The 22,167-nt window shown below is 42.2% G+C and overlaps 1 protein-coding gene across 1 annotated transcript; it reads right to left on the bottom strand.

The window, feature by feature from the left end:
• Positions 1-559: 559 nt before the first annotated feature.
• Positions 560-19,981, bottom strand: NFIL3 (nuclear factor, interleukin 3 regulated). The gene is made up of 2 exons (XM_056848600.1): positions 19,963-19,981; positions 560-2,489 (listed from the first exon to the last, which is right to left on the bottom strand). Exon 2 carries the CDS (start codon positions 2,289-2,291, stop codon positions 903-905), a length of 1,389 nt encoding a protein of 462 aa, XP_056704578.1. The 5' UTR covers positions 2,292-2,489; positions 19,963-19,981; the 3' UTR covers positions 560-902.
• Between the last annotated feature and the right edge of the window lie 2,186 nt (positions 19,982-22,167).

A 22,167-nucleotide genomic window follows, 5' to 3' on the forward strand; every position in this document is an offset into this window, starting at 1 on the left:
AAGACAAATTGAGGCCCATTGACTGTTGTGAAGATGGCCTGTCTGATACCATCTCATTCTATGTAACTTTCTCTAATCCTCAAAGAAAGTGCTGGCAGTTAGAGAAGTCAAACTTCATTTTAGTTCTTTTTAAAATTAACTATTTTGTGACCACAATAATTTAATAAGCTGTCCTAAAACAAGACAGGACATTTTGGAGGACTTTCATTCATAGGGTCGCCATGAATGAAAGTCCTCCAAAATGTCCTGTCTTGTTTTAGGACAGCTTATTAAATTATTGTGGTCACAAAAGTCGGAAGCGACTTGACGGCACTTAACACACACACAGAACAAAATAGACACAATTTGAAAGATCTTTTAGGCATTTCCAAGGAATTCTACATTCCCTTGCCCTGTAAGTGCTTCCACAATGCTTCGCTTAAAAAACCACTTTGAATTTCAAAAGCAGTTTAGCAAGCCAATGCAGCAGATTTAGTTTGGGGAAAAGGTCCTTCTGTCCCATAGGTAATATGTACCTAAGAAAACAGGAACAGTTCTTTGAATTGTGGTCACTCTATTTACAGGCTAATAGAAACTGACTGACAGCAAACTAATTGTGTGTTTGTCACCAATTTTTTTATTGGAACTGGCAACTTTCACAATTTATAGTAACAGAACGACAGAAAAATAATGTTCACTATATACAGCCTTTGCACAGGCTAGACTATACACAAGGCATAGTGAGCATGACAATCTAATCCTCATAGTCATTTGTGCACAAAAAGATACTATCCATCAGACATTATGTGAACATTACAGTGAAATGACATCACAAGTCCAGTGAAAATTCAGCATAATACAAAACATATCAATCTACTTCAAATGACATCCTTTAATACAATAAGCATTTATTCAGTAGTAATTTAGCCAGAGTCTGAAGCAGAAATGTGTTGTGTAGTTATAAGTCTTTTAAGTGAAGCTACCTCTGCAGACAAATTTGCTATGCCCTGCTTCAAATACAAGTTCTCTGTCTCAGACACCTTGTAAGAATTGTCTTTAATATCAACCACTCCAGTTTTGCAGGCAGTCTGAATTTTGTCAGTGAGTTCTTTTTGATGGTGCCAGTGTTCTGGCTTCAGGGACCAGTCCTGGATGTTAGTCACTTGAACAGAGAAAGGAGTGTGGGAAGTGTGTACCATATTTTGTACACTGTGTTTTTCAAGCTCAAAATGTCTTTTAGATGACATGTCAATTGGCGATGACAGTTTCTGGGCAGTGTCAAATTCATTGTCTAATGACTCCATTTTGATTTGCATGGCCTTGGCCTTAATTCTAAGCTTGTGAGGCAGTGCAGAAGAACTCACCTCTGGAACTTTGACTGTGGCATGGGTATTTTTAAGTTCAACGGGGGAGTGGATTGGGCCTTTAGGAACCTGCTGCTCATCTTCTCCATCTGATGACTTTCCTACAACACCATCATCTGCCTCTGAAGTTCTTGGAGAGTTACTGGATGATCTGTTAACGTGCAGGAGAGGAGGGGAATGTGAATACCCATTAAAGTTGCTTCCCATGTAGTTTTGATATATGGATGATGCAAAGGAGCTTCTTTCATCTCGTGGATTTCTTGTATAGTTTTCCAGTTCCATAGGCTCCTGTTTTATGATCTGGAACTTATTTTCAGGATTTCTACAATCAGTGTGTATAGGGATTGGCTGAACAGGATCTACTGATGAAACTTCAGATACATCAGATAAAGAGCTTTGTGGTGAGTGCTTAATGACAGATATACAACTACTACCCACCATAGTCGGCTCATGTTCATCAATGAAAGAGTTAATGCTTGATTTGGAATTCTGATACTCCTGAAAATACACAGCTGTTGAATTACTGAGCTTCTGAACTTCTTGGGCATATGCTGAAGAGCTAATTAAACCAAACTTTAGCTTCAGTGAAAGTAACTCAGCTTTCAAAGTGGCATTTTCTTCTCCCAGTGCAATTAGTTTGTTCTCTAACACAAGGTCGTTCAGCCGCCGCTTTTCACGAGACCTTTTGGCAGCTTCATTATTTTTCCGCCTTTTTTCCCAATACATAGCATCTTTCTTTTCATCAGGAATGAATTCCCGTTTTCTCCGGCATGCTGAAGATTTGTTTTTTACAATACTTCCTTCATTTAGTGGCATTTCTTCACCACTTGCTAAGTCATCAGATACGTCGGTTAATGTGGAATTAAGCACCATAATTTTGTCCACATTGCTACTTGTATCAGCAGGTGCCTGTTCTGTTTTAATGGACTGCATTTTTCTCAGCTGCATCAGAAGCAATTTTTAGTAGTTGTGCAAATAGTAACTGAACAAATTAATCTCCTAGGATTCCTTGAACCATAACAACTGGGTAAATACAATAATTTTAAATCCATAAGCATTCTTTGGCTTGTTTCATAGTCCCAAGCATCAAGCTATCTCAGTCAAATTTTCTTCTGAGTAGATTCAGTTGACAATCTTCTTACCAACCTATGGAACACAAAAGAATAATAATTATTTAGTTGATTTTCTGTTCCTTAATTTAAAAAAATAGTCAATTACCCTGCAATCAAACAAAGGGAATCCAAGACATAAATCTCTAAGCAACTTCAGCTTGTTGGACGTATATTAATAAAGAGGTGTGGTAATTTAATACCTATTGCTGGGAAAATAATTAACACAATACTCTGGATGAATTATATATAATTTGTAAATAATGCTTTTGTACCTTTACATGACAATATTAAGCTCTACTTGAATGCACTGACACTATGAATTTAACTAATGCTGAAATCCTACTAGGGTGGTTTAACTCAATTGTGCTTTACTCCAGATTAAATATGTTTAGCATTGAACCCTTGCTGTAAACTGATGCTGCTATAAACAAAAATCTAATGTGAATCTAACCCATTTTTTCTCCCTCTGAATTACCATTTGTTAGATGCAATATTTTACTAAATCAAGACATTGTGTGTGTGTAAAGTGCCATCAAGTCACAGCCGACTTATGGCGACCCCTTTTTTGGGGTGGTTTCATGGCAAGAGACTAACAGAGGTGGTTTGCCAGTGCCTTCCTCTGCATAGCAACCCTGGTATTCCTTGGTGGTCTCCCATCCAAATACTAACCAGGGCTGACCCTGCTTAGCTTCTGAGATCTGACGAGATCAGGCTAGCCTGGGCCATCCAGGTCAGGGGCTTCATGTGTAGGAGTGGGGAAACCTTGCAGTGCCTCTTTAAGTTCTTCACCAAGGGGTCTCCCCTCCCCTCTTCAGGGAGCCAGTCTCACAGTGTGGGGGCCATGAAGGGCTTTAAACATCATAATAAGCATCTTTAATTGAACTCAGAAACAAACTGTCAGCCACCTGATAAGTTTATAGCTAACCTTAGTGAACCCTGGGTTCACAGATCCAGACAAGGCAATCTATTTAATAAAACAACACATAGTGATAATATAGATCTTATAATGGGTTGAATCCCAATGATCAATGAATGAAAGCTACTCCCATTACTGGAACAGTACTCCCCCCGCCGGTCCCACTGCAGCCCACTGATCTCCCTGAAACATTGCTCCTGGGTGACCCCAAGAAGACAATGAAAGTGAATCAGAAATCTACGGCAGAAGGGAAAATTGGTGACAATTGCCCAATTATGTTAGTGAAAATTATTGTTGAGAACTAACCCACTACGTTTGTTTTGTAACAAGGTAACTTTAAAAGTCCCATTCAACTGATATGTTCCCCCCCTCATTTTAACCAGCTGAAGCAATTCCTAAGGGAATATATGAAACATAAATAATATAACATGTAATTAATACCTAAGGGAAATAAATCAATATATTAACTAACATTGGTTCACTTTATGTAACAGACAAGACTGTTAAGTAATAACTGAAATAATATGCCTCTAGCAGCACTTGCTGACTACATACCCAAACATTGCTATGAGGCAACTCTGGTTTTCCATACCCCCAAACTGCCCAAATTAAAATAGCAATAAAGATCTAGGATAACACATTAATTCCCCCTTCCTCTGTAAAAGAGAGAGAGAGAGAGAGAGAGAGAGAGAGAGAAGAAAAAAGACAGGCTAAGGACAGAAACTCAGCCCCATGCAAGCACAGGGTCTGTGAAGCAACCTCTCATAAGAAGCCAAAAGTAACTTTGTCCTCAACTAGGGATGGAAGGTAGACATCTGTTGTTGGTGTACCGCAGTTGAATTAAGTGCACTGATCTTGCAAGGTCCACCCCTCTAAATGGAGGCCACTTGATTCCTTACTGTAGGGCACCCAACAGGTCTCACCTTCCCAAGACCCTGACACACAGCAGTTTTCAGTAGAAGCAGCACTGCAATGGTGAATAATAGTGAACGAATGAGTGAGACATGGTAAAACTCCTGGAATACAGTGCACCCAATGAGTGTACTGGACTTTGGTGGACTGGGAGAAAGCTTTTTTTTGGGGGGGGGGTAGGTATTCACATCCTACTCTGTACAGGATTGTAGCCTAAACCATTCATTGCTGATATTATCTGACTCATATTTCAGTACTGAATGAGACATCTGATCATATTTATCCTATAACAATGCAAAACAGAATAACTTCTGTAGAGTTTGAATTTCTTTCTGGCATAGAATCCCACTGCTGTACAAGATATGTAGGATCAGAATGGGTATGGGCCAATGAGGTTCCTAGGCTGAAGTGATGAGTATGCTAAATATGCACTAACCCAGAAGAAAAAGCCAGTCTCATAAACTGTACTTTATGATGATACAGAAACCCATATTCCAGGTAGTTTTAGATGAATTTAGAATATAGACTATGTTTTGTTCAAAGAGAGAAACTCCCTTTTGTTATCCTATATAATTTTTAAATGACATGAAGAACGAAATAGTCATGTAGGGCAACTTCCTCTTTCTTTGTAAAAATATTGCTGAGGACAGAATTAGATTAATTTTCCTATAGCAAACATATTAGTTACAGTAACAACATGAAGTGGTTTTGTTTCTCACATTAAGTAAACCTTTTGGAACAATCTTGTGTGTGTGTGTGTGTGTGTGTGTAAATTCACTAAAATCTGCAATATTTTCAATGTCTTATCAATGTCTTACTACTGTCAACCTTAAAATGCTTTGTTCTAACTGAACCAGTAGTTTTCCAAATGAAGATTAAGCCCTCATCAGTTAATCTGTGTATATGGATCAGCCTAAAATGGCCCATAAACAAATTAAATTACACCTGATAATGATGGCAAAATGTCTTTAACAAAAACAAGCTATTGTACCTTGGCAGCAATCTATAAATTCATTGGAAAACAAGAGTACTTACACATAAAGTAATGAACTGTAATGGCTCTTATTACTATGTTTCAAGTTCTAACATTTTCCCTTATGATTAATTTTGCAATTATTTTATCACTCCCCCATAAAGTAGTCTAAAACCAACATTTAATAGTGCCTTACATTAGTCACTCTTGAAAGATCTGGAGCTTTTAGAAATGCCATTAAAGTTGCTTGCAACACTGTCGTTTCAACAATATAACATTCAATACAAAGCTTTGTAATCTTAATGTTATAAGCCTACCCACATGTATGAATTGTTGAGCCATGATTTTAAGAGGACAACTATCTGTTTGTGACTAGAAAGATCATTGCCTGAAGGCTCTGGGCAGGGGCCTGACTGGGCCCAGTGAAAGACTAGAAGGCAGAGGTGCCAACAGCACTTGCTGCGGCTGGGTGTGAGGATGCAGGTGATTGCTCTTGGAGTCCTAGGCTAGGTTTTTTGAGAAAATTAAGTGAGACTGCTTCAGATGACGGGTAATGTGTGCAGAATTGGTTCTATGACCGAGGGAGAGGTTGAAAGCCACATCCGCAGGATTTGGTTATAGTCGTCAACCTACTCTATTATGTCTCATACCTTCTCCTCTCAATTCAATATCCAGGTAGCAATTGAGCTGTGTTCTCCCACAATGCTATCCCCAGGAATATTTGTAATAACAGAATTGCAGCTTACATTCCCCTCGCTTCAAATTGTGGCATCTCTTTTTTCCCTTCCTGTTCTATACTATATTTTTACCATTCGAAACAGGATCAGATAGATCTACAAAACTTATACTAGAATGAAATGAGAAATCATGACAACCTAAGACTTACTATGTAATGTTTTAGATCAGGGTTCCCAATGTGGTAAACTATAAGTATCCTATCACTGGGAAATGTCTTATTTATTTACTTCATACCTATGGGGGACCCAAAATGGCTTACATAATTCTCCTTGCTCTATTTTACCATCATAACAACCCTGTAAAAGAAGTATTTACATTACTTTGTGCAGTTTTTCTAAAAAGTTGACTGTAAGGCTCTGAAAGTGAGACTGGACCATGAGTAAGGATATCCACCTAAGAGAAAGATTCCTGTTGCCTAATATGATGTCCCATGAAGCTAGAGACAGAAGCTGGAGCTGAGACACAAGTATCTATTAACTTAATAGAAATATTCCTTTATAAGGTGTTTGGTTCCACAGCTTCAACATGAAAGTTACCTAAACCTGGACATCCTATGACCATAATAGCAAAAATAATATTTGATTTTATTTCACAAATCTTACTGAAGGAACATATAAGTTAGGATTCAGTCTCTGAATAAGCAGTCCCATGCTACTGAGAACACAACCTTCTCACAAATCAAGAGTTGTCTAATGTGTTCAAAGATTACATAACCAACCTATAATTAACTTATAGGCCATGATAAATCAGAAAAAATATATTTTAATATGAATATGAATCATGCACTGTCCCAATGAGTGTTTTGGGAAACATTATCTAGCGACCAGCGCCTACTGTGGCTGATAACTAAGCTGTATGAATGGCCTACAGCCAGGGTTAGATGTGGGAATGGGGGTGGGAACTGTCTCGGGAGATTCCATTAAGAAAGAGGGTAATAGTTGTCCCTTTGCCTCTTTATTATTTCTTTTATGTATAAAAGATTTACCAGCTTGACTGCAAATAATTAGTTCTCAACATCATCCCATATTGGCCAATAATAAGATCTCAATTCTGCTGTATGCAGGTGATGTGGCATTTTTGTCGCGGACTGCAAGTGGGTTGCACAATTTAATCTGTAGTTTAGAGGAATACTGCAAAAATGAACATTTGATCATAAAAGCCCAGAAGACTAACATTGTGGTGTTTAGTCAGAAGAAAAGATATCAGAAGTTGTCTTGGAAGGTGAAGGGCCAAGAGATTGAACAGTTGGACAACTTTGTCTATTTGGGCCTTTTGTTTAATGCCAGATTGAACTGAAACTATCCAATAAAAATAGCTAAAAGTAAAGTGGATGAAGTAATTAATGCAATTGTGAAGTTTTATTTCAGACGAAGAGGGCAGTTCATAACAGAAACTATAAGATATTTGAGGCTAAGGTAGTCCCTCACCTACTATATGGGTCTGTTTGGATTAATTGAATAAATGGTTCTAAAGAAACTCCTCCGTAGATGTTCTTAAGACAGGTCACAGGTTTACCCAAATGTGTTGCCAATATAGCAATACAAGCTGAATTGGCAATAAATTCTCTTGAAATGAGAGCCCGGCGCTCTACTTTTAAGTCTTAGGTAAGATTGGTGCTAAATACAAGCCCCAACTTCTAATGCATTGTCTTGGGAATTATAATTATAAGTCACCGTGGAAACAAATGGTAGATAAAGGGCTAATCAGCTAGGATTCTCGATGGATAGTATAATAGCAAATGAATAATACCAGATAATGTATAATAAATATACTCTTGCATGTAATCATGCAGAATTACCATATTACCCTAAGATTCAGTTCCTGGTGTAATTTCATCATTATGAGTTGTATGTTTAGCATTGTATTAATAGTCACAAATTAACTAATTGAAGTACAACCATACTTCCCAAAGGTAAATTACACAAATTACATGTTTAAATTATCTTTTAGGCAGCACTTAAATGTGTGCCAAAAATAGCAGTTGATTATAGAGGTCACATGTAAGGTTAGTGGACCCATATTTGTCCTTTTCCCCATTTATCTCATAAGTCTAATTTAGTGCTCCCATTTATTTCTAAAATAAGTCTGTAATATTTGAGTTAGAAAACTCATTGTCATCATTAAAGACTAATTTAACTGGAAGAGGAAGAAAGAAAAAGAAAGGAAGGAAGGAAGAAAAAGAAAGAAGAAAGAGAGAGAGAGAGAGAAAGAAAAAGAAAGAAAGAGAGAGAGAGAAAGAGAGAGAAAGAGAGAGAAAGAGAGAGAAAGAGAAAGAGAGAGAAAGAGAGAGAAAGAGAGAGAAAGAGAGAGAAAGAGAGAGAAAGAGAGAGAAAGAGAGAGAAGAGAGAGAAAGAGAGAGAAAGAGAGAGAAAGAGAGAGAAAGAGAGAAAGAAAGAAAGAAAGAAAGAAAGAAAGAAAGAAAGAAAGAAAGAAAAGAGCCCAATCCTAAACCTTGAGTGCTGATGTCAGCAGTGCTAGCTGGTATCCAATGTTCACTCAGCAGAGGGGAAGAAATCCAGCTCCAAGGAGCAGACAGCCTAGCAATTGCAGTGAAGTCCGTATCACTTACAAGGTAATCCACCATTCATAGAGTGGCGTGCAAATGACACACCATGACAACCACAGATGGAAGGAGCCAACCAGCACATGTAACTGTGGGCACACCCCTGATGTCAGCCTACCACCATTTATATGCAGAACCCAACAAGGGAGGAAGCAAATGGAACAGAATACCCCTCCCTGCATGGAAACCACAGGGCAAACTGTAGGAGCTCGGGCACAATATGTTTGTTCTCTCCCTTTGATATCTGGCCAAAGTGCTCCATTTCTGTGCAGTGTTCTTTCTCTAGAGCTCCCATCACAAAAGCCCAACCCCCATATGTGTTCTAGATGTGCCGATCACAAAGCCAGGAAGGTATAGCCCCACGCTGCATGCCCTATCATCAGGCATATAGGTATCCAGTTTGGGGTTTATACAGTGCTTGGGAAAACCATACTTGGCTGCTGGCTTAGCTGGTATCCCCAGCTGTGCCGTAGCTTGGAAGAGTGTCTGGAGGAAAGCAGTTATATTCTCTTTCCTCGTGGCTTCTGTGGGGATTTTTCCAGTTACACAAGGATTGTTGCTGGTGTAACATTATATAATTACTGAGGGCAGCCTGAAGATGATTGGGATACTGACTAAGACTCTCTCCTTTCCCAGTGTGCCTTGGTACCTGCATATCTTCAGATACACCAACATAACTTGAAAATTTACCAGTGTATCTTGATGTTGCACTGGCATAGGGCTTAGTTGGTATCTTGGTGTTGGAAAGTGCTGTCAAGTCACAGCTGACTTATGGTGACCCTGTAGGGTTTTCATGGCAAGAGACATTTGGATGTGGTTTGCCATTGCCTGCCTCCATGTGGGCTGAGAGAGTTCTGAGACAACTGTGAATGGACCAAGATCTCCCAGCAGACTTCATGTGGAGGAGTATTATAATGTAAGTATCGGCTCCTAGAAGGCAGTTCCTTCATCTTTTATACTGGTATATTCATTGAGACAATTGATGTGAACATCCCCTATAGTCACTTACACTAAAATTATGTAGAGTTTTTTTAAAAAATTATTTTCCAACATTTATAATTTTTTGCAATAAATAGGGTTTTTTTGTCAAATGCCTCAAGCATCTTCAGATAATAACATGTTTTTGTTATTTCCTTCCTGAAGAGAAATCTAAAAGATAATAGAATTCTGAAGTTGATCCTTGAATAAGGTTCCAATTCTATTTAAAACAAATGGCTCACTGCTGGATTAATCTGAGTGTATTTCCATTAGCTCAAAGGCCAGACTGAGGAAGTATATTAACCACTGATCTCATAGTTCATGCTGATTTCTATGATGCCTGTGTGCAAGCATCACCTGGAGTATTGTATCCATTATTAATTGGTGTACACTCAGATGACTATATTGAGGTCAGTGACACTATTTACATTCTTCCTTGAACATATTTATGTTGCTAAACGACAAAACCATTCTGCATCATAATTTTGGTTATAGTAGGCAAAGATTCACCTGCACTCTATGTTCAAAGAGAAAATCCTGTTTGATCTATTTTTCTCTAATTGCAGAACTTTTTCTTAGTCTCAGATGAGAACTGGATTCTAAGAACTGTGAGCAGAGCTTAACTTGTATAATGGATCTTTCTCACATCTCTCTTCCTCGTGAAGCTCCCTGCATCCTCTCTCCCACTCCAAAACCCAGCTCCTGATGTATGAACAGAAATGCTTTCTGCTTAAGCAAGAGATGATTCAGATCCAGCCCTTAGAACAGGAGTCCCCAATATGGTGCCCACAGACTTCTTTGCTGGTGCCCACCAAGGGTTTTTTTAATAAGTGGGTGGGGCCAAGTAGAGCTTTTGCCCGGCAGGGATTCTGATTGGCTGAGCAGATTTAAACAATTGCTTTTGGCAGCAGCTGGTACTGCAGCACAAGGATCTTCACTGTGTGACTGAAGTAAACCGTGTGCTATGCTAGAAAATATTTTTAAACAATATATTCATTTTTAAAGGCATCCTATTAAGCATGGCTTCTGCCCAAAATGTTTTAAGTATTACTGCTAGAATTATGCGTGACCTCGCTTTCTGAAATTTTGCAGTTGGCTCCGCCTGCAGCAGCCATTTGGGTGTGGCTCTACCTCCTGCCGAAGCCATTTTGAAGTTGCGCGCACCACCTTGTGTCATTATTTCAAATGTGCCTGCAGACTCAAAAAAGGTTGGGAACCCCTTCCTTAGAACTCTAAGTATATGAAATTGGCCTTACCAATTGCATTAATAACCAGTTGCACACTGGAAGGCATAGTATTTTTCCCCCTGAGAGCTACATGAGCATGTAGGTACAGATCCCACCCACCTTCAATAATAATATAAAAATGTATACATATCAATCTTGTTTGTAGGGACTAGTTTCAGCTTTTCCAGAAGCTCAAAGCCCTATATCCAAACCTGACAGACAAGACAACCTTTATTCGGTATATAACCAGCAAAGTTATAAAAAGTCCCTAATCCTAATACACTGGTAAATCCAAACCTGTAAAACTAGAATAATAAATCAGTTTCTATAACACAGGTAAAGACAAATCCACAGCACCACTTTCAAGTAGGGTTGCCAACTGCCTGGGGAAGCGGGGCGGGGGGGGTGCCCTGTCCCTGTAATAGAGGCTTAAAGGGACAGGGCAGGTAATGTTATTTACTTCCATGACATGAAAAGTTCAGTTACCCATTCTACACCTTAAGCCCCTGTTAAAAGGACCACATTTTTCTTCAGGCCTGCTGGGCAACCTTATCCCCAAGTCAGCCCCCTGCCAAATGATCAATCCTATGCAGTTGTACATTACAGACTTAAAACTGTTAATTAAGAAATAATTTAAAAATTAATTATTATGAGCTATCACAAAATATTTTCAAATCTCTAAGTGTTTTATCATTTTTACAAAAGCTACAAGAACTGTACTTAAAGGTCAGATGTGATTTCAGTCACTCCCTCTTTCTGCAAGTGGTTCATTATTATTGCATTTTGAAATGTAATCCACTTCCAGTACTGAAAGATTGTAAAAAAGCAGAGGTCTCTTACATAATATCCATGAAGAACATTAATGTAATGCTTACTTGAACAAAGAGCAATACAAATACAATTTCGAAAAAGCTTAGATACATCAGATTGCACAGTTATCCTAAGCAATTAAGGCGATTTTTCAAAAAGAAAAAATAAGAGATTCAAAGGTTTTCTGCAAGGCTTTTTTGATAGCACTTCGCCTTTTATTTGTTCAGTTTCTTGCTTTTGACAGCCAAACCTGCCATCCTGTTGATTAAAGCTATAAACATTTCACTGGAAATGTTTCCATGATGTGTGTTTTAAACTGAAATCATGATTGGTTTAAAATCAATTAAAGTTTTGTCCGAGGACCTGCAGTATTTTTCTGTCATACTAGAGCAGACTGAAACAACCATGGCAAGGTCATCTAAAAGAATCTGTTATGCTGATGAGTCAGATCTCTTGCTTAACAATATGCAGTAACCATAAAACAAGCAATGTATTGTTCAGGTGATTTCATCACAGTGATGTTATAATAGCTGCAGATCATAATGATAGTGTAACAAGTCAGCCATCTGGAAAAAGGACGTCATTTCATTAATGAAGTTTGCACAACCTTTAGTAAAATAAGCCCACCTTAAAATAAGCTAAATGCGTGTGCTTTGTTTCAAGCTAAAGCACAGCAATGATTGATGGACTGTACATGCTTAGCTAATGGTGTTTTTCTTCACAGGAGAGAAACTGTAAGAAACCCGAGTACGTTCACATTAGTAAAAAAAAACCAAAAAAAAAAACAATCTCAAACCATTTCCTTAAAAAAAAAATCAATTTCAACAGAAATCTGAACCTGCAAATCCGGGAACTTGAAGACTATAAAGAGTAGTTAACTAATCCCTGGAGAATAAGGAAGGCTAAAAATAGATGTTAATTAAAAACTGAAAGGAAATAATAAATTGTTGGGAAACCGTTTAACACATTAATGACCAAAACAACCTTTGCTGATGATATTAATATAATCAGGATACGACATAACAAAGGATATGCAGCAACCTGAAGGCTACAGCAGGCCAGTGGACTTAAACATGGGAAGAACTCTGGCCTTGGGTAAATAATATTCAGCCTCAGTCTCATGTAGAAACGCATGTTTGTGAAAATGAAATAAAGCAAATGATTCCTGATTACTGGTTCTTGTAGGTTATGCGGGCTGTGTAACCGTGGTCTTGGAATTTTCTTTCCTGACATTTCGCCAGCAACTGTGGCAGGCATCTTCAGAGGATTAACACTGAAGGACAGTGTCTCTCAGTGTCAAGTGTGTAGGAAGAGTAATATATAGTCAGAAAGGGGTTGGGTTTGAGCTGAGTACTGTCCTGCAAAAGTAATGTGCTAATCATTGTCCACATTACTTTTGCAGGACAGTACTCAGCTCAAACCCAACCCCTTTCTGACTATATATTACTCTTCCTACACCCTTGACACTGAGAGACACTGTCCTTCAGTGTTAATCCTCTGAAGATGCCTGCCACAGTTGCTGGCGAAACGTCAGGAAAGAAAATTCCAAGACCACGGTTACACAGCCCAGATAACCTACAAGAACCAATGAACTCTGACCGTGAAAGCCTTCGACAATATTCCTGATTACATTTAAGCCATGGTACCAAAATCGCAAAAGTGTACACACAGCAGCAGCATAGGAGACTGACGGGACATTGTAATATCAGAACTTGTGGTGAGTGCAAACAGGAATGCAGACAGCGTAACAAGATGTAAGGCTGTGGAAAAGACTGGGACGCCTGAAGATCAAGTTATCAGATGGAACACTGATTGGGATTGAATAGCCAATGTTCAGCTATGGCAGGGGTCGCCAAAGTGCAGCTCTTGAGCCGCAAGTGGCTCTTTGGGCCCCTGAGTGCGGCTCTTCCCACATGCGGAAGCAGCGCCCTGGGCCGGCCGAAACCACGGGAGGGTCTCCGAGAGAGGAAGGAGCGGCCCTTCCACCTTCTCGCCCCAGCGCCGTCCCCGCCTCCCACCATTGCGGCGGCAGCCGGAGAATGACAAGAGCCCCTCAGCTGCCCCCCCGTCTTTTCTTGCCGCCCGGCTGCACGCCTTGGTTTGGCAGAGAGGGGGCTCCTCCCTCCCTCCTCCCTTCTCTCCACCGTGAGGAGTGAGGCGTGGCTGTCCGGTCCTCGTTTCGGCCGCCGCCGCCTTCCCTCCTCTGTCTCTATGGGCGACCGGAGCTAGGCGACCTCTCACCCCCCCCACCTCCTCCTGTTGGCTCCGCCTGGCCCCGAGCGGGGAAGGCAACGATGCTTCCTGGGCCAGGACCGAGCTCGCTTCGCCCTCCTTGCGCCTCAGACTGAGAGTTTGGAGCCAGTCCGGCGTATCGTCTTCCCGCCCCCCGCGCAGGCCGCGTCTTGCCCGGCCGGGATCTTGCAGGGGAACTTCCAGGGCAGGGGGCGGATTTCGCGTCTTAATCACCGGCCCACTTGGAAGGGGTAAACTCTCCTCCTCGCCGCCTTCCTCCTCCTCGTCCCCCTCAGGCGGCTCCCAAAAGTCCAGCTCCAGGCTGCCTTTCTTCCCCAGTTCCTTCCTTCTCTTTCCTTTCCCAGTTCCTTCCTTTCTTTCTGTCCCTCCCCCACTCTTCCTTCCTTCCATCCTTCCTCCCTTTCTTCCCCAGTTCCTTCCTTCTCTTTCCTTTCCCAGTTCCTTCCTTTCTTTCTGTCCCTCCCCCACTCTTCCTTCCATCCTTCCTTCCATCCTTTCTTTCCCAGTTCCTTCCTTCTCTTTCCTTTCCCAGTTCCTTCCTTCCTTTCTCCATTCCTCCCCCCTCCCTTCCTCTACTAGTGTTTGCTGTTCTACATATTCATGCGAACAATCTTTTTCAAGCATGAACCTTATCAAGAGTAAATTGAGAAGTCGTCTTATTGATGAGAACCTGGAATCATGCCTAAAATTAAAAACAACAACATACAAACCTGATTTACCCAAACTTTCCAAGGAGATGCAAGGCCATTGTTCACATTAAGTGTTTGTCAGTCATTGTCATGATTTAATTTTATGGATACCTTACTTACAATTTAATTTTTATCAATAAATGATCATTAAGTATGATATCAAGTTTTATTCAGTGTACCCATAGTTTAATTAAGACTTAAAATTTTAATTAAAGTTTATTAAGTTAATAAACAGTGTACCTACCTATATAGTTTAAGTTTAAGAAATTTGGCTCTCAAAAGAAATCTCAATCATTGTACTGTTGATATTTGGCTCTCTTGACTAATGAGTTTGCCGACCACTGAGCTATGGTGACACTTAGGTAGAGGAACTCAGGGCAGGAGCAAAGACCAGCCCAGAACACAGAACTGGTTCCAGAGGTAAAGGCCTGATCCTGCAAATTTCCTTGGGAATATTTCCGTAAGTGGGAAGTTATCTCTAAGGATAAAATAACAACTGCAGTCAGAGGGCCTCAGGAAACAACTCAAAGACAGTACCAATTCCAGTGCTGTTTATCACGGTCCAATAAAGCTAAATTATATGAAAACTCCAGTTTGAGCAGCTAACTATGCATGGATGCAATATAGTTATACAGGTCCATCTACAATAAGGGAAAACTAAACTCTTTCTGCTGCTCCAAGTACTTGGAACATAACACAGGAGGTGACTGCCCCTCCTCACTTAAGTTGCAGCTGCCCAGCTCCAAGGCAATTAATCTTGAAACCAGGTGGCAGCGCATAAGTGGGGGCAACATGTCCTCCCATGTACCCCCAGCAGCTCCAAGGATGTGCAAATGGCCTCTGGATCCTGTTGGAATCCAGTGGCACAAATGGGAAGGGTGCACATATCTCTTACTATCACCAAGGTGGACTGCAGTTAGGCTCTACAGCCTAGCTTGGACACAGTCAGGAATGCGACAACAGGCAAAAGCCATGCCACTCAAAGTTGGTGCCCTCTGCCAAAATGGCATTCCAACAGCTGCTTGGATCATTTGGGTGATCAATCCAGCTCTGGCTACAATAAATCCTTAAAAGGTAAAGGTAGTTTCCAGTGCAAACGCTGGGTCATTACTTACCCAATGTATATTTAATATTCAGCAAATCCTTGTTTAACTAGGTTGTGATATGTCTCTATGGTGTGCTACTCTGTTACAGAACAGCCTACTAGTGATTATATAAACCACTGTTTAAATGCAGGTACATGAACAATATACACTCATAACATATCAAGAAATATTCAGCTGACCACATATATTGGAGTAAACACAACCCATTACCTGATGTATCAAAGAGATGTAGTGTTCAAGCAGCCCACCATCGCTGCAAACATGACAGATAACACGATATTTCCTAAGAGATTCATGTGCTTTCATGCAACTGCATGTGATGAGAGGAATGCACAGTTAAGTCTGCTGGCCATGTAGCATTTTCCAAAAATAAAATAAAATTTTCACCAGCACTATCATGTGTAAAGCCTTTTGCAAATACACTTCGTGGAAACTTGCTGCCTATTATCTCTTACTAATGAGCTTTTATCTATCAAAACTGATGCTTGTGAGACCTTCCAACAAGTACCCATGAAGAATCCTTAATTTGTGTTTACTGTAGAAGTCAGGTAAAAAGAAATTTAATGTAAATGGCTCAGTGTTATCTTATAATTTAGCCAAAGTTATAGTCTTGTGTGGTTTTGCCATCTTAATGGACAAAATAAATAAGACATATACCAATAATTTGTTTTTATTTATGTTACAAAAAACTAGAATTAATGTGAATTTTAAAATGTATTCTCAAAAGCTAACATTAAGTGTAGCTAGTCCAGGCAGTAGATATTGAACAATGTGAAAAATGGTAGCAAGAGCCTAAAATTAAAACTTTTAAATTCCAGAGAGCAGAGACTATAATTCTGGAACGACCATGTGTTGTACTATACGGATAAGGAAACAGACATGAGGAAACAAAATCTGAACAGGCAGATAAATAAGCAATGGGCAAAAGCACAAGAAAGGCAAAACAGGAATATAATAGCAAGACCAAGAGTCTGTCATCTACACCAGTGAAGAAACTTCTGCATGGATTAGCGAATGTCACAGGTCCATCTCAACCAAATGAGAGGTTGAGGGAGAACTAATTTGCTTTCTTCATTAGTCTTGACTCCTGCCAAACTTTGGTTGTGGAATAAAAGGTCTATGTTTGCCTGGAAAGCACCATTCAAGTCATGTTGTTTTGACACTTTGCAAACAATCCTAAAATAAGCCTACTCAGAAGTCTATTTTATTCAGTGTGGCTTACTCCCATGAAAGTATTCTTAGGATTGCAGCCTTTGTTGCTTTTCTAAGAGCCAGTCATTGTTTTCAAATTATGCACAAATTTTAGCAAATCTCAAATCCCTGAAGAGCATATTTGTATTATACAGGTGTTTGGAAGCAAGACTGTGACATTCTCACATTAAATTGTATGCACAAATCACTTGATGTGTATAATTTAAAATATAACACGTGAATGTGACCTTATTCACATGACAACAAGAGCTTCGGTTTTTCTAACGATTCCAAAAGTGTGTGTGTGTGTGTTTGAGCCTTAAAGGCCCAACTTAAATTTCTTTAAATAGTAAAATATTAATGTTTGTTCCAGTGTTGTCATTTGGCATCCTGACTCAGAACTGCAGCCTTTGGCCTGACACTAGAACTTCAAGTCAACAGCAAAACTGCCTGTTGACATCAGTTGGCAGCCCAGGGAAGTCTGTGGCAAAGACTTCTTGACACAGCTGCTGGCGAAACGTCAGGAAAGAAAATACCAAGACCACGGTCACACAGCCCGGATTACCTACAAGAACCAATGAACTCTGACCGTGAAAGCCTTCGACAATACCTTCTTGACATTCTTTATAATGCTAAATGCGACCATATTTTGGACAAATTAAGGAACTCACTAAAATGGAAAATGTCAAATTCTAGTAAAAACAGCAAAGGTCACGTAGTGGAAAGAAAAATAACCAAAAGTATTCCAATAGTTTTGCTATACAAAGCAAAAAAAAATGCAAAAGGATATCAAATAAAAATGTCATAAGTATGCTCTTGCTGGAATAATCATTAGCTAAGTATGCTGCTGCTGCTGCTGAGTAGTTATGTTCTCTTTCCATAGGGGAATAATAAGTACTTTGGCATTTCAAGTGGGAGCAATCAGTTATAACTGTCTCTTACCACCAGTGGAATGTGTTCATTTTTAAACCATGCAAACATTTGTGCTCTGCCTACAGTTATTACTACCATGGCAAACAACTGCTACAACTCTGTATCTATTTAACTGGGAGCAAATCCCATTGAGCCCAGTGGGACATCTAAGAAACATGCACAGGCTTCTCTGTTGGTCTGTTAAGGCTTGTTTCATGGCAACATTAACACCAGTGGAATACCAACTATTTTATAGCCACTGTGGAAAAAAGGGGGGGGGGCAAACTGATATACAGGCCCTGGACATTGCTGAACTAATAATACCATTGGCAGTGGTAGTTAAATCTCTTTTTGGATGTGTGGTAAAAATGCCACCCACAGTATGCCACAGGGTTTGGCAATGTGTCCCAGTCAAGTCTCTTGTCACTTCACTCCCTCACGCCAATAACTGTGTCTTGTCAAGTAGGAATTTTGTACTGTAATTTTCTCTCTCACCCCCCCCCCCCCCCCCGGCAGTCTACCAACTTATAACCAAGTCACGCATATTTGGAGAAAAGCTTTAGCCCTAGAAGGGAACTGTGGCAGCTGAAATTTTGCTAAGAAGCAACTGCTGCACCATGGGGGGGGGGGGAGTCTGGCGAATAGGCCTCCCTTAGACACAGTCCAGGGGGAGGTGGGGCTTTCTGGCACACCGTTTACATGTGTAGTAGAAAAGGGCCAGAGTCCAGTAGCACCTTAAAGACTAACAAAAATATTTTCTGGCAGGGTGTGAGCTGTCGTGAGCCACAGCTCACTTCTTCAGAAACTCCTTCCGAGGTGTGTCGCACAGGCCATTTCCCAGATTTAAAGTGTCCATCTAAAGTGACCACTGTGAATGATCGTTTACATGTGTGCGTGTTTTTTTTAAACAAAAGAAACCCAGCTCCAGGCCTGGGCGCATGAAAAGTAAAGGCATGCAAGCCGAGGGCATTCAAGTCTGAGAGACGTCTTGGCCGGCCACAGCCTTGCAGGCTGCCAAAGCGAGGGCCTGGCTGCTTCGCACAGTTGCATTCGCAAGCCAGAAGGGGCAGAGAGAGAGAGAGAGAGAGAGAGAGAGAGGGGGGGCGGAGGGAAAGAGGGAGGGGAGCGCTCTGCCCATCCGCCCTCCCTCCCCGCGTCCCCGCGTCCAACAGCGAGTACACACGCTACGTGACTGGAGCCACATCCCTCCCTCCGGCCGGCTTGTTCCGCTCTCGCTCCCTGTCAGGACACAAAGCAACTGTTCCCCGGCCTTATTTACTCCTCTGGCCTGCCCTGCTCCAGCCAGCCAGCCAGCCTCCCGCCCGCCCCACTGGAGAGCCGCCTCGTCTCGCTCCCCCTTCCAGAACAAAGGAATGCGGAGCGCGGCGGCGGCGGCGGCGGCGCCCTCCAGCCCCCTCTGCCAGCCAGGCAGCCAGCGCGCGCCCCCTTCCCAGTCATAACAACCAACGCCTAGGGCCCCCGGTCAGCCCTCCCTCCGAGCCCGGCCACGGCACCCCTCCCCTCCTGCCACGGGTGTCCCGGGGGGGGGGAGAAACACCCCGAAGCGCTTGAGAATCGAAGCGGAATTTTCCTTGCCCCGACACCGCTGGCGACCCCCTCCACCACCACCCCTTGGTTGACGCACCAGCTAGCCCCATCGATTCCAAAAAGGGGTCAACGTTGGACACTTTAAATCTGGGGAACGGCCTGTGCGACACCCCTCGGAGGGAGTTTCGAGCGTAATCGACGCATAAACCCGCCAAAGGGTTCACCGATAGAAAGCAAAACACGCCGGGCCCGATTCTCTGTCCTGTTTCCCGGCAGCGTTGTAACTGGATTTGGAAGTGACTCCGGATCAGGGCCACACACCCCCCTCAGGACTAAACTGCTACAAAAGGAAGGCAAATAATTGGAAGGGGAGAGAATCTGCTACTACGTAGGTTAGGATCTTCCATGAGAAGTATGGTCACTCGACATGTAATACTGACCTAGATCCCTCTGTTGTTGTTTTTGGCGTACGTTACAGAGATCACAACGTTGAAATGAGAACACAAACATAACACACTCTGTCAGGCTGACTTCGCCGTTGTTCATCGCAGTTTACACTGGCGATGAGATCAGACACGATCTCGCTTTTCCCGAAATGCGTAATGATCTCCTAAAGGTCCTTTTTTTTTTTCCCTTGCAGAGCGCAGGAGGGGAGGTGGAAGAGAAAATCGTGCAAGAAAGCCAACACCTACCAAACCACTTGATGTCTGGGCGAAATGCCTTCCTAAAAATACCAGCCTTATCAAAACGTCTCCGAGGGTGTGGAGTTCAAAACGCAAGCAAATGTCCTTGAACGTCTATTTGCACAGCTCTGGAGAAAAGACCAGAAATAGCCCATGAAGCCACAATTGCTCAAATGTGATAGGGCTAAATATAGACGTGCACAATTTTCATTTTAAGGGACATGGCACACATTCAACAAGCCGAGCTGCCTCCTCCCCACCCTTACCCAGCGATCTACTTTTGTTGAGGAGGAGGAGGAGGAGGGGAGCCGTGGGGGGGGGGCGGAGAAGGAGAAAAACGACTTCGGAAATCTGTTAGTCTGACATTTTTAAGACTGAGATTGCTCTAGTTTCTCTGTGGCGAGATATATAAAAAAACGCATAATTAGCTGCCTAGCTTGACTGGCAGCAAATTCTGTGGTTACATAATGCAACATTTCCAGGAACGATCAGGAAACCCAGTGATTGAAAAACTGTCATCAATCGGGAGAAAGAGCAATCTCGATGAATTTGGATAGAACACAAAACACACAAAATAAATTCAGAGCTGGGAGAACAAGGCGATTGTTATGGGTATTCGTCTGACAGTTTTTAAAAAGTGTAGCCCATCAATCATTCAGCTTTTTTCAAAAGCACATTTTCTGAGCAATGAAGATGTGATAAAGGTAGCTAAAGATTGACATCACGAACGCCGCACCAAAATTAGCAAAGCGCCGCACGCTCACGGAATATCAAACGCTTGCCAGTAATTCACAGTGGACAGATTATGCAATCTGTGAAAGAACAAATCCCATCAAACCCCCCCCCCCCGGGCTGTTTAGACATTCAGACGGGAAAACGTGTGCGTGTCTGGTAAAAAAACAACACACACACACACACCCTTGTAAGTATATATACAAATCTGCAAGCAGGCATTTTTCGAACCGTCAAAAATAAATCCTTCGCCCCCCTCCCCCCAAAGGACAATCCCGAATGCCAACTTTCTCTTATTATCTTCTCCACCACTCCTGCTCAGACCACATGCGCCCTTCTCCCAGCCCTGGCTCATTGTCAGGCTCCGCTCCCCCCGCCCCCCTTTTCTTCTCCAAAACATCAATTCCCCCCTCAAACAAGGAGACATATTATGCAACAATGTAGCACCGAGAGCCAGCGAACAAGCGGCAGCAGCCACTGCTCGGAGTCTACAAGCTGTTCAAAGGGGCGCTGCAACCAAAGCAGCCACCTTAAAGTGGCCAGTCCCAATGTTGACGTGCCAAAGGGTGAAAAAAAAAAGTTACTGGGATAATAGATAAATTAGATGATAGCCAGGCAGATGCCTTTCCCCCCCAGAAGCACATGTACAGAGCTAGCTCGGTAGGAAAGGGTGATTAACACAGAGAGTGATAATAAAGTGTCCAGTGGGAAGCGACCCCACTGTAATGCCTAGTTCCATGAAAGGGTCTATACCTTGGCAATCTCCTCCGGAGGAGTGGACTATGTCTTCTCAGAAGATCCCTTTGGCATCTGCTCGCTTCCTTCCGAAGCGGAGTACTTTGGAGTGGAGCCGACAGATGAAAAGCGTTCAGGCGGCTGGCGGCTGTGAAGCCTTAGGAAAAGGCTTCCCTGAAGACCCCTTCTGAATGGGAGCGCTGCCTTCTCTGGGCAGCCCAAAGCCGCTCCCCTGATAGGAGGGAGGGAGCGAATAAACCAGGCAAGAGATGAGACGGTGGCTTTTGCTGTTGCTGCTAATGCCTTTGCTGCTGCCGCCGCCGCCACTGGCGAGAGATCTGTGTTAGTAGGTCAATACTGTACACTCCTCACAACGCACAAGCCTCATGCCAGCCTTTGCAATGATTGGCGGTCGCCCAGCCCCAATCACAGCTCAGGGCTTTCCAAAGAGCAGCCAATGGATGCTTCCGGGAGGGAAGTAACAAGGGCAGGACCAGACTTGAATTGAACTCGGTCCCCCCCTCCTCCCTTTCCTTCTCCTCCCCTCACACTCCTCGCCCCCCCCCCCGCGGCCCTCTGGAGTTCTGCGTGTGGTACAGTAGACGTATGGGCTAGATATTGCATAACTAGGCAAAGCAGGAGGAGGAGAGAAGAGGCGGCTGCTGACATTGACGTAATGGCCCAATGGAGAGTCAGCGAGGCCAGCGGGAGGGGGAGACTCTGCCCAGACGGTGCAGCGCGCGGGGC

Source organism: Euleptes europaea, chromosome 4, assembly GCF_029931775.1.
Source record: "Euleptes europaea isolate rEulEur1 chromosome 4, rEulEur1.hap1, whole genome shotgun sequence".
Classification (NCBI taxonomy): domain Eukaryota; kingdom Metazoa; phylum Chordata; class Lepidosauria; order Squamata; family Sphaerodactylidae; genus Euleptes; species Euleptes europaea.

What these genes read in the sequence shown, in the direction of transcription:
- NFIL3 (XM_056848600.1), bottom strand. Translation starts at nt 2,291, where the DNA reads ATGCAGCTGAGAAAAATGCAGTCCATTAAAACAGAACAGGCACCTGCT.